The 20,928-nt window shown below is 48.5% G+C and overlaps 1 protein-coding gene across 1 annotated transcript in view; it reads left to right on the forward strand.

The window, feature by feature from the left end:
• The window catches only part of LOC146059570 (stomatin-like), a 37,520-nt gene extending 17,146 nt beyond the window's left edge, over positions 1-20,374 (forward strand). Inside the window, exons 5-8 of the mRNA XM_083171906.1 lie at positions 5,452-5,534; positions 11,295-11,498; positions 17,003-17,137; positions 19,441-20,374. Coding sequence (XP_083028032.1) covers positions 5,452-5,534; positions 11,295-11,498; positions 17,003-17,137; positions 19,441-19,629 — 611 coding nt within the window. The 3' untranslated portion in view covers positions 19,630-20,374. The remainder of the gene's footprint in view (positions 1-5,451; positions 5,535-11,294; positions 11,499-17,002; positions 17,138-19,440) is intronic.
• Positions 20,375-20,928: the final 554 nt, after the last annotated feature.

The raw sequence follows: 20,928 nt of genomic DNA on the forward strand, positions 1-20,928 counted from the left end.
GGGCCCCAGGTGACGGTCCATAACTTCGACCAGGGCCAAAAGCTCAGAGGTGGAAAAGGGCCTAGCTCGAGGACAAGTCATAGTGGCAATGGCGCAGTTATTAATTGCAGGTACATATATCACTTTTGGTACTTGCTGATTGGTCGAAAAAATTGTTTGTTTGGTATTAACTTTATTAATCCCTCTTACATTAACAAACTGGATGCGAATAGAAACTTACGCGGACCGTTCCGATATACACACACCACAACCAACAGCATGCATTCAATGAAGAGAGAAGTACTGTATTTACAGTGTGCGGAAAATAATACACGCAACCCTCTACTTATAACTACGCTGCTTAAAGGGGGCACAATGCGACATGTTGCTGTATGACAATGTCATACACATTACATATGTAAGGAAAGCATTGTAACGTGATGTTTTGAAATGTGACTCACAAGGCATACACGAACTCCAACAGATACCAGCTGACAACACTCATCATTGGAATGACAGGTGCACACATTTCACGATGTAGCCCACAATGCTCCACAACCTGTGTATATGCATATACAGGTGATTGATCAGGTGCGTTGAGACCTGCGTAATTTAAGCGGGAATTATCGGCGGCAAATATCGGCGTAAATTTGCATCTACCTTGCGGAAAAAAATATACGCCCCCTTGTTCATGGCGGGAGATTAACATATAAATATTCAGTCAGATGCAGCCCACAATTGCTGCAAACATGTCTGACTCAGACGATTCCGCAGCTGAGGACGCTCTGCAGAGAGCTACAGCACAATCCCTGCTTGATGCACTGAACAAGAGGGAACAGGAGCGGAGAAGGAGGGCCCAAGAGAGGAGTAGCCTGCAAGATCAAGCGGGCCCCTCAGTAACAGGCCCTGGTGAACCTCCACCAGCTCCACAAGGGCCAAGCAACCAGCCAGAACAAGAGGTTGCATCTCTCCAAACAGGTGTGACCCAGCAGGTGCATGGTGAGAGAACTGGGGCCACCAGAAAACAGGCTGCAACATCTAGGGTGAGGACTGAGCAGGATACCACCACCAGAAAGAGAAACCCTGCATTTGTAGAGGCCGAAATGCGAATTCTAGTGCCCAGGGCACGCGAATGGATTGAATTGGCAACCAGGAAGCCGGGTGCCAGTGCAAGGAGAAACCTTTGGAGAAGATCACAGAGGAAGTGAACCAGGTGGCATAAGTGGTCAGAACTTGGGACGCGGTGAAGAAAAGGTTAGTGTGTTTGTCAGGGCAATTTTTCAGCAGTCTCCAGCAGAAACTGAGGCCCTTATTCTAGTTCACTCTTTCTGCCCAAATATTTCTTAGATGGACAAAACCATGTGCACTGCAGGTGAGGCAGGTGTTACTTGTGCAGAGATAATCAGATTTGGGGGGGGGGGGGGTTTACACCTGCCTCACCTGCAGTGCACATGGTTTTGTCCATCAAAGAAATATTTGGGCAGAAAGAGTGAACTAGAATAAGGGCCTCAGTTCCTGCTGGAGACTGCTGAAAAATTGCCCTGGTCTTTGTCCCCCTGATAATGTCATATGTGTGTACATATGTTACATGTATGTTTTGAGACTAATAGAAAGGTGTGTTTGTAGATAGTGCTACACTTCAATGTCCCATGTGAACACAACCATGTCTAATAACCCACATTGATATATGAAACATGCACCATTGGTGTGATGTGAGGTTATGGGCACAGTTCTGCTCATGTGAAGTATGTGATGGGACAAGAGAAAGTGTGTTTTGTAAAGAGTTGTTGTAACATGTTCCATATGATGCTACTGAAACAAGAATGAGCAAACTGTGCACATGTAGCTGGTGAGAAACTACACATCCCAGTATGCCATTCCATAGTTAAATTACTCCATAATAACCACATTGTCAAGCTATGGTGGAATGTGTAGTTTCACACCAGGTGGAGGTGCCTAATTTGGCCATGGATGATGTCATTTCTGCATAGTGATGTATGTATGTGCATTTAGTGGCCTAATGAATGAGATGAGACACTGAAATGCCTCCTAATTGAGACATGAATGTGTGTGTGGGACACATATGGCAAAAAAACATAAGATCACCCACACTAGGAAATGTCACGTAGCTAGGGGTACCACATAGTCCCTTTAATTCCGGACACATATTAATTACACAGGTTCTGTGGCTGGCTGACTTCAAGACTCCACTTCACCTAATTTTAAACTGCCACAGAACCTGTGTAATTAACATGTGTCCGGAATTTAAGGGACTAGGTGGTAACCCTACACGTAGCACAGTGGTGCACATATCTCATGGTGATATTTGTATTTTTAAACTTGTAGGTGGACTGACTTCAAAAGTACACTGAAGAGGAAGATGACTGACCGGTACAACCACAGCATGTCCACCGGGAGAGGTCCTATGCCTGACCATTTGGAGTATACCCCCCTGGAGCAGGACTCCTGTGACGTGATTGATGTGGGGGAGATCAGGGGGATCTCCAATATGGACAGTGAGCTCCCGGCGGAGGTCTTTGATGCTGCTTTTGATGGTAAGTCACAGTAATGCATTGTATTTAGAAAGATATTTTTTATTGCGTATGTGATGGTGACATTGTTTTCAATTCTTATCCTAGCAGAAGCAGAAAGCCAGGATGTACCGGCAGCATCTTCCTCTGCAGAGCCACAGGTGGAGCCAGTGGTCCAGCCTCCACCAAGACGTCGCCCCCAGCCACAGGAGACATGGGATGAGAGCCTGTTGGTGACGCTGGACAGGATCGAGCAGCAAGGGGTGGATGCTGCAATCCGTCAGCAGCAGGTGGCGGATTTTCTGGCGGAGTGGAAGGCCACAAACAAGCTGCAGGTTGAGGCCTTGAACCGCATTAATGAAACTCTGGCGGCTGGCATAGTAAGCATTGGCCAACACCTCAGCCGCCAGAATGAACTTCTTGCGGAGCAGCTGTCCACCGCCAGGTCCCTAAGGGACAATCCCCCATCTGCTGCCCCACCCCAAGCTGCTCCCCAACCTTCCACCTCGGCTGACCCTCCTGTGTCGACTAGGGGAAGACGCCGAAAGCCAGCTGAGCCAAAGGCCCCTGTCCCCAAGGCCCCATCTAAAAGGGGCAAAAAAGGGCCCAAATGAGACCTGGTTCACTTCCTCTGTGGTTGGAGGCCAAAGGTTTAAATTGCACTGGACATCCGCTTCCTGAGTTGGCCATCGATCCATTTGCGTGCCATGGGCATGAAAGTTCGTATTTTGACCTCTACAAATGCAGGATATTTTTTTTTGGTGGTGTGTATCTTGCTTAGTATTCACCCTGGTTGTTGCAGTATGTATTCTGGTGTCCCCATTTCTTTCACCATTGCATTTGCAGGGTAACACATGTTTGGAGATATGCAACCTCTTGTTCTGGCTGTTTTATTATTTGTGTGTCTATTTTATTTGTTTATTTGATTTCTCACATTAAAGTGTCAAGCTGTGATGCTGAACAGCAAATACATTTATTTTACTAATTAAATCTAAATTTGGTATGTGTAATTTCTTGTGTGAAACAAATACTAGATTTATGTGTACTTACTGACCAGGGTATTTTTGAACATTTGTTGAAGTGTGGTCGAAGTTTCCCATGTGTAACCCTCTCCATGGCCATTCCCATGTTCCTATCCAACTTTTCCCTGCTAATTAGTTTGTGTCAGCACATGTGCAGAGCAACTTAATAGGTGAGAAAGCAGTTTGTGTGCAGGTGAGGTAGCTCCTACAGTAGTAGGTAAAAGCAGGTCCAGAACAATGCTTTCCTCATGGAGTGGGTGAGGCAGACAAACAAGGGTGAAAAGGTACATTTGTGTAGGAATGCATATGTGTCCTCCCTAAAAAAAGATGTGTGAATGGGCCAAACATGATAAATTAGCTTGTGAACAAACATGCATAACTTTTTAAATATATATGATTTTACAGTGTCATAAGCAGATGTAGGAATCCTTTGTTAGAGAGATGAGAGTGCAATAATGTGATTGGTGGCATCTTACATCCAGAGTGTAGTCAAATCCAAATCATAGCAGATGAGATAGTGGTACAGGTCATTATTTTGGGTACTATACAAAGATTGTGTGGAAAATAGTGGTCATGGGCTTCAAACATTGCTGAAACATCCTTTGTAGGTGTTAGATGTGGTTTATGTTATTGTATCCTAAATACAAAACCTATGTTAGTATTAGAGTGAACACGTTGACACATGTCGACTTGTGTAGATTGAGTGTGCTACTGCGTAAAGTCTATGAAAGCAGGTAGTGAATGTGTCTGTTTAGCAAATACCTACCTTAGCATATAAAAAGATTCTTACCTTAAATTAAACAAACCTTTAATTGTGGAGAAGTATAGAAACATAAGCTTCCAATGTGTTTGCGTGCTGCATGTGTGGCTTGCAGGCAGTGAAATCATGGTTTGGACTTAATAGACTGCAGCATTGCTTATTACATTCAGGTGTATGTGTTTGAGTAGTAATCAGCGTTAATTAGCCAACCCAGGCGCACGCTGGCATGCGGTATCTGTAGGGGTGGTTTGAGCTGGCGGTTGGCGGCCGCCTGTTTGGTGTCCGAAATGAACGGTGCCTTAGTCGATCGTGCGGTAGTAGCACCGCTCATTTTTTGTGCACACCCCCGTGTACGCCCATATTTACGCCCATTTTCCCTCATTATTTCGGCCGCTCCCATCAACACGCCCCTATGCCGCCCCATTACCCGTACACTCGCGTACAGGTTTTTTCGCACGTTGAGACCCCGGCCGTAAGCGTTGTGGAGTGTTCGCGCCGGCGCATTAGCGTATCTGCACATGCGCAGATCGTGAAAAACCCCGGGACGTACGCGTACGGCCCGGCCGCTCCAACCAGAATAAGGCCCCTTGTTCCTACTCTGCTGTGTATATATATATGTGTGTTTCTTCACACACCTTGTTATACCATGCCTGAGGAAGAGACCTAAGTAGTCTCGAAAGCTTGCATTTTAACAACATCTATTTTTGTTAGCCATTAAAAGGTATCATATTTGCTAGATTGCTATTTTGTTTTTCTCACTGAGGAACAATAAAACTTTATATATATATATATATATATATATATATATATATATATATATATATATATATATATATATATTGTCCAAAGGATCCGGCACTCCCAACGTTGTAGAGTACTGCAGCTGGTGTCTTCACAGGAATGAATTGATAGCTGGCGAAGGTGCGGCACTCAGAGCTTATTCAAAGAATTCAAACAGAGACGCATCTTTTATCAACGTTTCAATTTCTTTATCGATGAAAATTTCGATAAAGAAATTGAAACGTTGATAAAAGATACGTCTCTGTTTGAATTCTTTGAATAAGCTCTGAATGCCGCACCTTCGCCAGCTATATATATATATATATATATATATATATATATATATATTATCATTCATACACTGTTTTCTCTTGTATAGGTATTTTCTGGATTATCCCATGCACTGATGACTTTTGCCGCCTTGATCTGAGAACCGTGTCGTTTTCAGTCCCTCCCCAAGAAGTAAGTTATAATAATCTATATGAACTGTACAGTAGGAAATGCAACATGGCCTCTAGTGATAGAAAACAATACATGTTTGGTAATACAGTCATCATGTGCATTTTCATACAGATATCTAATTGTTTAATGTATAAGAAACATAAGTGAAATATCCATGTGTCCTACATCACATTTTATTCTTACACTTTTGTTTTTGCCCTGGCTGTTACCACCCAAGTTTATCATTGGAGCTGATGGTGCACAGCAGTATAATAAAAGCAAGTATTAATGTCCCCTGTAAGGAGCATGGGGGTGCCCTCTTTCTGTGACGGGTGCACACATTCCACCACTCCCACAGGCCAGCCAATTAGAGAGCAATTATTATTATTACTAGAACGTGATTTTTGGTGGCAATTCCTTTTTTCTCCCTTCATACTTAAAAATCAATAAATGAGATACCATTTTAAAGATTCTGACAAATTCTTAATTTAGAATTTCACATTGTATTATTTGTTTAAAAATCGAAGTTAAAATTTTACTTTTGGCCCTAGAGTTCTTTCCCAGGATCTCTCGATACAGCACAGGATAAGATGATCAGTTTTGATCGGCTGCGCGAAATGGCTACAAATTATCCGGTTGTTCTTTCTTCCTACTGCTGGCCACACATCAGACCAACTTTCCTCCAACCATCCAACTAGTTGCTTGAATGGAATAAAAATATATGGAACTGGATGGGAGCAAATTTAATATTTACTTAAAAAATTTGCTCCCAAAATCTGGAAAAGGACAAAAACTGTCGCTCAGACACGGTACTGTAGTTGAACCTGTTTGATTTAAACAATTTGACTGAAAGTTTTTGTCCATTTCCTGGGTTTGTGAGCACATTTCTGATTGTCCTTTGCTCCCATTGAGCATCTTATTTTTATTCCATCCTAGCAACCTCCCTATAAAATTAATCGTATTTTATTTGCATGAGAATTTTTTGCCGGGCCATCTAGTCAATGTTCTTCACAAACGGTACCATTGATGGTGTTCTCCGACGGCCATCCCTAGCCCAGAGGGCTTGAGTATTATTGACTGAAATCCCGGAGAGTCAGGGTAATGAGTGAAATATGATTGGAGGAGACCAGAAGATGTTAGCTTTGTAGCAGAAACCATGAGGTGTGTTGACCATACAAATGATAGTTTTGTTTCATATGATAATATAGTACAAACAGAAGGCAATATTTAAAGTGGATTAGCAATTCACGGTAAGTAACAGCATAGAACAGTTTACAGTATAATCCAATAGCTGAGATGGGTCCAGTCCCCCTACAAGGTCATACATTTACACTCCTGATTAGCTAAATGTGTACATGGTAGATGTTTAGGTGCCGGATGCGATTTCATTTGCCATTAGAAAATATACATTGGTGAGCAGTGTCGGCAGTAAGGTATACACTGCTGGCCTGCGCCAGCAATGAATATGTTACTGACTATTATTAATAAACATTGGTAGGCAGTGTTGGCGGTAACATATACATTGCTGGCCTGTGCCAGCATTGTATACGTTACTGCCATTACAAAATATACATTGGTGGTCAGTGCCAATGGTAACGTATACATTGCTGGTGTCCAAAGCAATGTATATGCTCCTGCCTATTATTATAAAATATTGGTGGGCAGTGGTGCTTAAATAAATATACATTGGTGGGCAGTGGTGCTTAAATAAATATACATTGGTGGCAGTGGCACAGGCCAGCAATGTAGCAGGAGAGGTCGGGAGGGGACAGCGTGTGCAGCCTTTTCTCCTCCCTGCTCAATGCAGACACACAGTCAGTGTCACAAAGTGGAGCAGGGGGAGGGAGCGGGACAGGAGGGAGGGAGCACAGGGAGGTCAGCCAGGCTGTCGGGCATTAGAGCACACTGCAGGGCGGGAGAGCAGGGGTAGGGGGCGGGGCGGATGGATTGTGCAGCCTCTTTTCCCTGCTCTGTGCAGTGTCCATAGGGAGCAGGGTGAGCCCAGCCAGGCTGACATACATAGCGCACACTGCAGGGTGGGACTCAGGGTGGGGAGCAGGGGAACGAGGCGGGATGGTCACCCGGGCTGAAAGTGTATGATCTTTCAGCCCGTCAGCCGTGTGTACACACTCAGCGATGATGGCTGAGAAACCATCTGCCATCGCTAGACATGCTGGTACAACCAGCCGATGAGGGACCTCACTAGCGATAATGCAGGAGCGTCCAGGGGCGGATCCAGGAAAAAATCACAGGGGGGGCACCAACATAGGGGAGGGGGGGGGGGTGTTAGTGGTGCCAGTGTGCATGCTCAGAGAGCAGAGAGAGAGAGGAGGAGAGCAGAGAGAGAGAGAGGAAGAGAGCAGAGAGAGAGAGAGAGAGAGAGAGAGAGAGAGGAGGAGAGCAGATAGAGAGTGGGAATGGGATTAAAAATAGGCCCTGGCATTGAAAGTACGCAGGCCTAACTTGGCGTTAATAGTGAAGTACAGTATGTAGTTGTGCGCACGCCGAAAAAGGGGATGGGGCCACTCAAAAGGGGGCATAATCTTGAGTGTAGTGTACCACACCATATACCATTTCTACATATTATGCAACAAAATAGTAGACCTCATTATACCCGCCACTTACACATGATGCAACACAGATGGTGCCAAAATTCACATAATGCTACACAGATTACGCCAATATGTCCATTACGTATTATGCCAAACACCATAATGCCAATTACAAATTATGCTACATAAGTGCTGCTTACCTTCATGCTCGTTGCCAGGGGTTCCATGCTCGTTTCCATGTGGGGTTCCATGCTCATTGCCATGTGGGATTCTATGCTCATTGCCATGTGGGATTCCATGCTTGTTGCCATGTGGGAAATTTTTTTTTTTTTTTTGTCCCGGCCAATGATGCTTATGCAGAAAGGAATAGTGGGTCCTGGACTCCTGGTGAGTGTGTGTGCGGGGGTGGGCACACTGGCACCCAGTATTGGTGCATCATAGTTGGCACAGGGGGCACCCAATATTGGTGCAGCATAGTGGGCACAGGGGGCACCCAGTATTGGTGCAGCATAGTGGGCACCCAGTATTTGTGCAGCTTAGCTGGCACAGTGGCAGAGAACAGATGGATTGCTGGATCAGTGCTGACTTAGCAGTGAATAGCTGGAGTAGCCACAAGTGCTCCTTTGTTCCCTGCTGCTGCAGGTGGGTGGCTTATAGCTAAACGTTATCTTTCCCCCGCAGTGGTGTCCGGCTCCATTAGAGGCTGCACAGTGCAATGCCCCAGCAGGTGCCACATTCTAATGGTGTGACTATACAGCAATGTTTTGTATGGTCGCCTACATGGTGTACAGGCAGCATTGCTACTGACAACGGTCCCCACAGAGGAAACTAGTTCTTTTGTCAATGCAGTGAGGGGTGTGGAGTTGCAGGGGGTGAGGAGTGAGAGGTGTGGAGGGCAGGGTGTGGGGAATGAGGGGTGTAAGGGGCACAGTGTGTGGGGAGTTAGGGGTGTGGAGGTTGTGGGGGCGCAGGGTGAGGGGTTCAGGCTGTGGGGGGATGCAGGGGCCTCGCACAGTTGTAGAATTTTTGCCTAGGGCTGGGGACGGGTGCTAATAAATCTTCCACCTGCCCTGCCTGTGCTAGTGTCTTCACAGCTGGGCAGAGAGCAGAGAGCTGCCCGGCTGTATTGTCAAGATCAAGAGGACAGTGACACTGCAGCAGCCCTAGGTCCCGTCCTCCTGACTCCCGGCTATTTTAAAACTTGAAAAAATAGGGTTGGTGTATGGTGTGCTATCAACAGCTGCTGGCACTTGGGTTGTCAGGCCCAGAAAGGTAGAACAAAAAAGAAGAAGGTTGTGCCAGCACTGGCTGTTTTAAGAAAAGTACAATGCACGGTTCTCAAAATATTATAACAATTTATTATTATCAACAACAATAAAACAATATAAAATATATAAAATGGTGAATCACTCTAGTAATGTAACATATTTGAAGCTAGCTATCTCGGGGATAATCAGGTTGTTTTAGCTGGTCGGCTAAGGGTGAGTTCAATTGTGAAACAAAAGGTTTTGAGCTGTATATTACCATCCCATTTGGCCCGATTTGAAATGGCCTGATGCTGTGACACGATGTCCCGTAAATGTCCTATGATTTCAAGGACTCAAGGTTCCCAATGATATCCTCTTGCATACGTCTGGAACAATTAGGGATCATGCAGTTATCCCACAGGTATTTGTAGTCCAGGAAAAAACGAGGGTCCTTTTGGGAGAGGTGGACAGGTCACTTGGCAGAATGGAGGGTGGTATATGAACAGCGGTATTCACAGGTGCTCAACGCGTTTCCCCGGTATCACCGGCTTCATCAGGAGCAAGTATATTTGTGTTGGATTCAGGACATGGTTTTATACCTGATTGCTAATCATCTAGGAGATTCACCTGTGTACTCAATTGAGTGCTAAAAACATTTCTACTAAGAGAACCGTGTATTTCAATAGTATATAAGATAATCACATTCATAAACGAGGCAGTCATATAATTATAAATGTATTTTATACACATAAAATAGTTTTTTAAGGCAAATAGAAATATATGGGAGGTCCCTTTGTTTGGGTCACGTGACCCACGACAAATTGATTCTATTTCAGTATAAGGAAACACAATCAAAGTGTGTAATTACACATTAGAAGAAGGTCCCCCCGGCTGTGCCACAGAGGTATCCGAGGCGTACCGCCGCCACGAGCCGATTGCCGGTATCAGCAACATTGGCGGCGATCCACACACGGAGTTCCGGGCACAACAATTGCGTTGCCGGGCAACAGGCGCGGTCACGTGATAATACGCGACTTGCGTCGTGCTCGGCAGCTGGATCGCCGCCAATGTTGCTGATACCGGCAATCGGCTCGTGGCGGCGTACGCCTCGGATACCTCTGTGGCACAGCCGGGGGGACCTTCTTCTAATGTGTAACAGGGGGGGGGGGGCACGTGCCCGGGTGCCCCCCCCCCCTAAATCCGCGCATGGGAGCGTCCATCAACGCTAGTCAGCAATATATGGGGCATACACACTAGGTGATTTTCAGCTGAAAATTGCTCAAAACAGCTAAAATGAGCTGAAAATGGTTTAGTGTGTATGGGCCTTTACATGATTAAATACAGAGTGTGGACCTGGATGAGAATTCTATATCCCAGTGATTCCTGTGCCTATACAGTATATGTGCACAGTGGCGTAATTTGTGTAAGGCAGCCCCCGCTGCCGCTTGGGGGAGCGAGCAACAGCGGGGTCTGTGTGGGTGCCGGGCACCGGCAGCAACCCGGTGCACTAACAATCAATCACAATCTGACTGTGATTGACTGTGCCACTGCTGCCGCTGCCCGCGCGCTGGCTAAGCCGATGTCAACATTCAGCCATGTCAACCTAATGGTGTCGACCTAATGCTTGTTGACCTAAATGCTTGTACACCTAGGGACAGTATCCCCTACAGTACACTCTCTAGAAGTTGATTTATATTCACTCTCTGATCAATTTAGTAATATGCGGTGGTCCTTGACTGCCATCTTCTGGTCACATAGTATAATACAGCCTTGCAAGAATTGCTATTCTGTTCACTTTCCTGCACTGGCATTAACGAGAAGAAGGTCCACTGCATAGTGCCCAGCTTGACCATTCCTCAAATCAATGAATCTCCTGTACAAAGTAAGGTGCTAATGTCCACCACTGCCGACCATTGTTCCTCCTCTATCTGGTACAGACGGACGGTGCCTTTATTGCAGGAGTAACTGTATTTTCCTTGCAGGTTCTCACCAAAGACTCTGTAACCATCATGGTTGACGCTGTCGTCTTCTACCGTGTTTTCAATCCGATTGTTACAGTAGTCAAAGTGGACGACGCCAATAAAGCAACCCAAATGCTGGCTCAGTCCATGCTCCGAAACATGCTGGGGACTAAGAGTCTGACGGAAATTCTGACAGATCGAGAAGAGATGGCCGAACAGATAGGTGTAAGTATATCCATTTATATTATACCAAAGGACACCATAGATGAATGAGTTAATGTCAAGAAGCATTTCCGTGAATCGCCTATTCTCCTAATTCTGTACACCCAAAACCCAACAGAATAAAAAAAGTGGCTAACCCAGGGCTTTAGCAGGTCATGTTCTGGGGGGGATTCTGCTGATTTTTTTATTGAGCAAGTATGATACACTAGGTGATTCATCGCGCCCTACGGGCGCTCTTCACACCGTCGTAAGGGGCTGCGCCCCCTTAATTTGTGAACGTTTGTATTCAGTGGCGTAAGTTCTTCTCGGTTGCCCGGAGGCAAGACAAATGTTGGTGCCCCCCCCCTCCAATGCCTGATGAATATACAGTGTGTGTATATATATATATATATATATATATATATATATATCTTGTCTCTGGATTACACACACATAGTTGTGACTGTCCCCCCAAACCCGGTTACCCGTCTCCTCGCTGACTGCTGATTCTGCTGGCTGCATCGTGTCCCACTCGTCTGCCGGCTGCCGGCTCCTTGCTGACTGCTGGCCTCACATGCTGCAGCGTCTCCCGCCCGGCTGTCGGCTCCTCGCACTACCGCAGCTGCATCAATCTCAGTCAGTGCTCCCGAACTGGCTGCGCTGTCTCCCGCCCGGCCCGACCAGTCACTGTTGGCTGGCTCACTGAGAGAAGTGAGTACAGCGTCAGCCAGCCAAGTGACAGAGGGAAGAGGGCGCATCGCAATGCTGCATTCAAGGTACCACATTCAAGGTACCGCCGGCCAGCACCAGGCTCTAAGTGCATTAGTGTGTGTGTGTGAGCGGAACATTAGGAGGCAATGGAGCCAGTGCCCCCTTAAAGGCTGGAGCCCGGCGGCAGATGACTCCATTGCCTCTGGGAGTTCCGCCACTGTTTGTATTGTGAGAAATATGGTTAGAATTGTATGAAAGATGCCTGTATTGCAACTTGAGTTATAGGTGAAATGTGTTAGATAGAGAGCATATGATTTGGAAAGGGGTGTGTATTGTTTTGTTTAATTAAAAAGCAATTACAGAGTAAGATGTACATTGATAGTGTGGATGGTACAGTGACATTTGTGTGTGTGTGTGTGTGTGCAATAGTATAGTAGGGTGTTTTTGAGTCAGCGGCTCCCCACTGGCGGAGGTCACAACACAGGAAAACAGGAGGCTGGGTAGTGATAGGGGTGTGTGGGCATAAGGGGGACTAAAGAGGAGGGTGGGAGACACAGTGCAGCTTCTGCCAGTGGGTGAGGGTCCAGCGTGGCAGTACAGGAGTACAGGACGGTGGCCCTGAGTCAGTGTCTCCTCCTACAGGGTGGGAATAAGGGTGCATGAGAGCAGGAGGCTGGGCTATGAGGCAACACAGCGTCAGCGACTCCCCATTGGTGGAAGTTATGGTTCAGGAGAGCAGGAAACTGGGTAGTGATAGGGGTGTGTGGGCATACGGGTGACTAAAGAGGGGAGCAGGGGTGCCTTGAATTGTGGGAGGGCGCGGGGGGTGCCGTGAATCGAGGGAGGGGGCAGAATTGCTGGAGGGGGGGGCGCAGATGTCGGTGAATCTCGGGTGGGGGCGGGGGTCTGCAAAGCGCAGGAGTGGGGCGTGAATCGCGCAAGGGGGGGGTTGCAAATTGCGGGAGGGGGGGTCGCGGGAGGTGCCGTGAATTGCGGGAGGGGGGGGTCGCGGGGGTTGGGGGGTGGGTGCCGTGAATCGCGGGAGGGGGGGCGCGGGGGGTTGCAGCGAATTGCAGGAGGGGGGGGGGGTCGCGGGGGCAGGGGGGTTGCCGCGAATCGCAGGAGGGAGGGCGTGGGGGGTTGCCGCGAATCGCGGGAGGGGTGGGTCGCGGGGGTTGCCGCGAATCGTGGGTGGGGCGGCGGGGGGCGCTCACCTGGTGCAGTGTCTTTGCTGGGCAACATGGGGAGGCAGAGGATGTCTGGCACTGTGGGCTCACTGGGCTGGTTCTCTATCATGTGAGTCAGTCACATACCTCCCAACATGACCCTCTCCAGGAGGGACACATTGCTCTGTTTCTGGACTTCCCTCATAATGTATGATTGCCATCACCTGTTTCACACATGTTATTAATTGATTAGAAAGGTGCTTCAACACAGGTGCTGGCAATCATTAATTAAGGGAGAAGTCCAGAAACAGAGCAATGTTATACACACACTCACACACTTTGAGTGACAGATGTAGCCAAATATATAAGAGATAACGCTGTTTTTACATCATCGGCTTTTATTCTATCACAGCATAATATTGAATTCTACAAAGTATTATCAGCATACAACACAGCAAATGGTCCATAGGCAAATGCAGGGGGGGGGGAGGGTTTCCCGGAAACTCCCCTCTTCTTGGCACGTGCCTTAAATATGACAACACTAGCTGGTATACAGTGGCGTAACTAAGTTTTGGGCGCCCCCCCCCCGCCAAGCACCCCCAATCCCACGCTGCCCCGCCGCCCATGCAAACCCCCCCCCCCCTCCAATCCCCTGCAGCCTTACCTATCGCGCTGGTCCCGGCGGCTCCGTTCTTCTGCTGAGGACCACCACAAAATGGCCGCCCCCCTACCACAGCAGACAGTTTCAGAGAACTATGTGCTATATGGGGGCGGCCATTTTGTTGTGGTCCTCAGCAGAAGAACAGAGCCGCCGGGACCAGCGAGATAGGTAAGTCTGCGGGAGATTGGGGGGGGGGGGGTGTGTGTGTGTGGTACTTATGTAGTATCTGGGCTGCCGATTTTTTGATTGTATGCCTTAAGTTAAGGCATACAATCAGATGCGATGCGATGCGATATCGCATCGCATCGCATCGCATCCGATATCGGATGCGATGACCCGATTTTTCCATAGGAATCAATGTTAAAATGATTCCTATGGAAAAATGGGTCCTTTTCATACCCCTACTATCCAAGTGGGCATGGAGTTGGATATAAACCTGTGGCGAGCGTAGCGAGCCACCGAGCCCGAAGCGTGGCGAGCGAAGCGAGCCCCGCGAGGGGACGGTATTCGTCCCCTCGCGGGGCTCGCTTCGCTCGCCACGCTTCGGGCTCGGTGGCTCGCTACGCTCGCCACAGGTTTATATCCAACTCCATGCCCACTTGGATAGTAGGGGTATGAAAAGGACCCATTTTTCCCATTGAATTCCATGTTAAAATGGACTCAGTCCATTTTAACATTGATTCCTATGGAAAAATCGGGTCATCGCATCGCATCGCATCGCATCGAATCGCATGGTCGCATGCGATGCGATGCGATCTCCCGATCCGACCCGATTTAGAAATCGGCAGCCCAGATACTACATAAGTACCGTGTGTGTACATGCACAGCGCCCCCGGGGGCTGCGGTGCTATAGTTACGCCGCTGCTGGTATATAATATGATCAATAGAGCTGCCACCACACCATGCGGTGTAAGGGACAGAGCAGAGCTGCTGCACATGCCCAGTGTACCAGCTTCTTCTACCACATTTACTGTATGTGTGGATCTGAGCCCTCAAACATTGCAATGGACCAGAGAGCAGCTGCCAGGAGGAAGAGACAGGAGCCTTACCATGAAGTGGGAGACTGTGAGCTTAGAAAATACAGTACAGGTTCTATTATGTTTGTATATTTATTTATTATGATATATTTAACCTTTTCCTGACCACTTATCTTATTTAAATGTTTGAAACAGCCCATACTATAGACCATCTGTACTGATAAATATTAATACTGTATTCCATACTGTATCCAGTGTATAAAAATAACAATTTTCAGGGCTGTTACCAATCCCCCAGACTCCAGTACTTAAGGCCTTATTCTGATTGACTCGGTCGGATGCATATTTTCAGACGGCCACCGAGTGTTCTTAGCCCCGCCTACCGTACGGATCGCTCACACCGCCCCAACGCGGTAAAATGCAGAGCAAACGGACCACGAGCGGATGTTTCATGCAAACACCTCCCTTATCTGTGGAAACCTCCCCCATCCTCCAATGGTTGCTCCAGACCACTTGGACATTTCTCCGTATGAAATCAGGGATATGGGCGGCCAGCTGACATCCGGCTATGTCAGCTGTCCGCCCCCCACACGTGCGTCACGGTTGCCTTACCATACGTACGCCCAGCGGTTTCCTGGGAACGCCCAAGAAACGCGGGGCATACGCATATGGTACTGAGCCAAAACATCCCTTCACGCCCCTCTCCACCCCCTGCTCGGATGGGTCCGACCGATCATTTTCTGCACGGACCTCACTCCGTGTTCGGACGTGCGAGGCGTTCGCACATGCGCAGAAATGCCTCTCCACATGCGTAAACACCAAACATCGGCTGTCCGAACGCACACGCATCCGACCGAGCCAATCAGAATAAGGGCCTTACTCCAATGTGCTGCAGAGTGGGAGACTTTGGGTTATCGTTGGAAACCCTCCTCTAATAATCCTGCGTTTGCTGCTGTGGTCAGTACATTTTCCATTTGGTCTCTAACTCACTGGTGGTTCATATTGCTGGCTGTAAACTCTGTAGAACTTCACTAGCAGTCCGCCTCACTGTACTGAATGGGTTTGTGGTCACTGGGTAGACCACTAATGTTCAACATTGACTAGGTCGACACCTTGAAATGGTCGACATACACAATGTCAGCATTGACAAAAGGGCACAAGCTTATGGTTGACGTAGATATGGACATGAAAAAGGGCGACGCTGTCCATGTCAACATAGACACAAAACCGCACTTTATTCATGTTGACCATGTCTATGTCGACCATAAGCTTGTGTCGACTTTTTTTTGTCAATGTCGACCTTGGGTATGTCGATCATTTCAAGTCACTGTCAACCATTATTGGTCATCCTAGTAACTGTCAATGTACTGTAGACATTGTCTATCTTTTATACCGAAACCACTGAATGTGCTGGTTATTGGATCATGATTTACCCAGAATGCCAAGGTTTAAACTGGAAGATGGCGCAATATCAGGTGATCATGATCCTTTGTGTAGAGGAAGTCTGCAGGTGGCCATCTGAGTCACAGGGTCGACACTAATAAGGCCGACAGTCACTATTGGTTGAAAAATGGAAAAATTCAACATAGCTGAGGTCGACATGGTCAGAAGGTCGACGCAAACAATAGATCAACATGGAAAAGGTTGACATGAGTTTTTTTTAAAGAACTTGTGTCAACCTTTTCCATGTTGACCTCTTGCTTTTGTTTACCTTTTGACCATGTTGACCTAAGCTATGTCGACCATTTTCAGTCAACCAATGACCTGTCGACCGCATCCCGTTACCTAGTGCCGTCCTTATGTCACGCCACATCATCAGTCAAAGGAGACCTCCTCGTTGTGTCTAAATAAAAGTATTCTTTGTGTGAGTTCATTGCGGCCTGTACATGGATTCCTAGCCATCAGGGCTACAGGGCTGTGCTTGGCTAGTGTTAGGGGTGTGTTTGGCTGCCAATAAACCTGACTGCTTTGGAATTATTTATTTGTGTACGATTGTCACCCTTCTATCATCAGAGACTCTTATACGATGCTACAAAAGAATGGGGAATTAGAGTGGAACGCGTGGAGATAAAGGATGTCAAGTTACCAGTATCCCTGCAAAGGGCAATGGCTGCTGAGGCAGAAGCATCGCGGGAAGCCAGGGCAAAGGTATCGCTGAGTTTTCTTCTCATATATTTAAGTGGTATTCAGTGGCGGTTCCAGAGGAGGGGCTGCAGCACAGTTCAAAATTCAAACAGAAGAGCCACACCCACTGCCAGTGAGTCAGTTTGGAATAGCAGTTGGTGGCAGTGGGTGTGGTTCCCCTATTTGAATTTGAACTGTGCTGTAGCTCCACCTCTGGAGCCGCCACGGGTGGTATTTGTGATAAGTGATTGGGGTAGTGATGCGGAGCAGGGAGGGAGGGTTGGAGTAGTTATGTGGAGTAGGGAGGGAGGGTTGCAGTAGTGATGTGGAGCAGGGAGGGAGGGTTAGAGTAGTGATGCGGAGCAGGGAGGGAAGATTGGAGTAGTGATGCGGAGAAGGGAGGGTTGGAGTAGTGATGCGGAGCAGGGAGGGAGGGTGGGAGTAGTGATGCGGAGCAGGGAGAGAGGGTGGGAGTAGTGATGCGGAGCAGGGAGAGAGGGTGGGAGTAGTGATGCGGAGCAGGGAGGGAGGGTGGGAGTAGTGATGCGGAGCAGGGAGAGAGGGTGGGAGTAGTGATGCGGAGCAGGGAGAGAGGGTGGGAGTAGTGATGCGGAGCAGGGAGGGAGGGTGGGAGTAGTAATGCGGAGAAGGGAGGGTTGGAGTAGTGATGCGGAGCAGGGAGGGAGGGTGGGAGTAGTGATGCGGAGCAGGGAGGGAGGGTGGGAGTAGTGATTCGGAGCAGGGAGAGAGGGTGGGAGTAGTGAAGTGGAGCAGGGAGGGAAGATTGGAGTAGTGATGCGGAGAAGGGAGGGTTGGAGTAGTGATGCGGAGCAGGGAGGGAGGGTTAGAGTAGTGATGCAGAGCAGGAAGGGAAGATTGGAGTAGTGATGCGGAGCAGGGAGGGAGGGTGGGAGTAGTGATGCGGAGCAGGGAGGAAGGGTGGGAGTAGTGATGCGGAGCAGGGAGGGAGGGTTGGAGTAGTGATGCGGAGCAGGGAGGGAGGGTGGGAGTAGTGATGCGGAGCAGGGAGGGAGGGTGGGAGTAGTGATGCGGAGCAGGGAGGGAGGGTGGGAGTAGTGATGCGGAGCAGGGAGGGAGGGTTGGAGTAGTGATGCGGAGCAGGGAGGGAGGGTAGGAGTAGTGATGCGGAGCAGGGAGGGTTGGAGTAGTGATGCGGAGCAGGGAGGGAGGGTGGGAGTAGTGATGCGGAGCAGGGAGGGAGGGTGGGAGTAGTGATGCGGAGCAGGGAGGGAGGGTGGGAGTAGTGATGCGGAGCAGGGAGGGAGGGTGGGAGTAGTGATGCGGAGCAGGGAGGGAGGGTGGGAGTAGTGATGCGGAGCAGGGAGGGAGGGTTGGAGTAGTGATGCGGAGCAGGGAGGATGGGTTGGAGTAGTGATGCGGAGCAGGGAGGGAGGGTTGGAGTAGTGATGCAAAGCAAGGACGGAGGGAGGGTGGGAGTAGTGATGCCGAGCAGGGAGGGAGGGTGGGAGTAGTGATGCGGAGCAGGGAGGGAGGGTGGGAGTAGTGATGCGGAGCAGGGAGGGTGGGAGTAGTGATGCGGAGCAGGGAGGGAGGGTTGGAGTAGTGATGCGGAGCAGGGAGGGAGGGTAGGAGTAGTGATGCGGAGCAGGGAGGGAGGGTGGGAGTAGTGATGCGGAGCAGGGAGATAGGGTGGGAGTAGTGACTCGGAGCAGGGAGGGAGGGTTGGAGTAGTGATGTGGAGCAGGGAGGGAGGGTTGGAGTAGTGATGCGGAGCAGGGAGGGAGGGTTGGAGTAGTGATGTGGAGCAGGGAGGGAGGGTTGGAGTAGTGACGCGGAGCAGGGAGGGAGGGTTGGAGTAGTGACGCGGAGCAGGGAGGGAGGGTTGGAGTAGTGACGCAGAGCAGTGACGCATGAGGTACTATGCACCTGTGTCGGGCTGATAGGGTGGGAGTAGTGACGCGGAGCAGGGAGGGAGGGTTGGAGTAGTGATGTGGAGCAGGGAGGGAGGGTTGGAGTAGTGATGCGGAGCAGGGAGGGAGGGTTGGAGTAGTGATGTGGAGCAGGGAGGGAGGGTTGGAGTAGTGACGCGGAGCAGGGAGGGAGGGTTGGAGTAGTGACGCGGAGCAGGGAGGGAGGGTTGGAGTAGTGACGCAGAGCAGTGACGCATGGGGTACTATGCAGCTGTGTCGCCTTGGCGGGGGAGGCTGTGCGGGGGTACTGTGCAGACGGCAATTTGGCCACATCTACATAATGAATGTCGGCACTTTGAACGTGTCAGTATTTTGACTGTAGGTAATAAGAACAAATGTCAATATGAACCTATGTATAATGTGTGCTCCATGCAGGTAATTGCAGCAGAGGGGGAGATGAACGCCTCTCAGTCCCTGAAGGAAGCCGCACTTATCATGTCTGAATGTCCGGCCGCCCTCCAGCTCCGTTACCTGCAGACCCTCAATGACATCGCTGCAGAGAAGAATTCCACTGTTATTTTCCCCTTACCTCTGGAGCTCATGTCACTGCTATCTCCCCGATAGGCCAGACCCGTGACAAGTTACAACAGAGCTATGCTCACAATACACACTTCCCATCTACAGAATCCGCATTGTAAATCCTTAGTCAAGTTACAACATGAACGTCAGACATGGAGATACTGTAGATACACGATCTATACACTGTGTTTTCTTCTCTCTGACATCTGCAGCTGTTCTGCATGTTCCAGCACTAATTGTACAGTACGCTGCCACCTAGTGACCAAAGAGCCATGAAATCATCAACCATTCTTTCTATTAATAAGCAATAACTTCTTATTTAATTTTTAAAAATGTCTGCAGTGTGTATTTGTTTCGAATATTAGGTTCCTTTATCCTAAAAGGTTATGTATTCAGGATTTCTTTCTGCGGCATTGGACAAAAGATGAAATAATAATTACAGACAGGGGAATATACAAATTCACCTGTGCATTATTAAAAGGTCCCCTGCTGAAACGAAGCTCCATGCAAGTAGTTCCCAGCAGGTTGTTGTAGAAGCGTGGGAATGACATCTCTCTGCGTCTCAGGAGTTGCTCAATGCCACCGGCTCGTACAAGCTACAGCGAGTTGTCCTTCTCTTACCTCTGTGCCTCCATGCTGGTGGTTTCGCTGTAGTGTCTTGTTTTTGTGCTGTGTACTTATGAGATGCATAGGTGCTGTGTATTGTACTGAAGGTGTATTTGTTTTTGCTTGAGCCACATGTTCGACTGCTGTATACACTTTGTAGTACCTAATAAAGATACTACTACTACTACTAATAATAATAGTCGTCTAGTTAGATCTGGTGGGGACAAGTTAATATAATAACCTGTTTTCAAGCATCGATTAGATCCTGTGGAGTTTCCTTTTAAATGATTGCCAGTTTAAAATATTCACATCCAGGAAACACTGGTGCCATGTTCAGCAGCTCTGGGTCTGCCTCCGTGGTGACGACAAATGGGGGCATGACTTAGGCATGACATTTCCTGTGATGTCACGCCCCCTAGCTGCAAGGTTACACTCCCTATCTTTGTGCATTCAGTATGCGACAATGGTCCTCTTTGGGGCAGATGTACTGTTTTTAAAAGTGATACCCGCTGACGCCGATGTTGGTGGTGGTGGCGGCGGGCACACGGTGGTAGTGCCAGCATCGGCAAGTGCATACGCCATACATAGTTGCCTACTATTAAAGTCTCCTCTCCGGTAAAAGCCTGGAGAGGAGACTGTTAGTAGCACTTTGGGGGAGGGGCCTGATGTACATGTAATCAAGCCCCCAGTACGGCAAATCCCGCAATTTGCGGGTCTTCGAGGAGGGGGTGGGGCTAA

Source organism: Crinia signifera, chromosome 2 (assembly GCF_055691185.1).
Source record: "Crinia signifera chromosome 2, ASM5569118v1, whole genome shotgun sequence".
Taxonomy (NCBI): domain Eukaryota; kingdom Metazoa; phylum Chordata; class Amphibia; order Anura; family Myobatrachidae; genus Crinia; species Crinia signifera.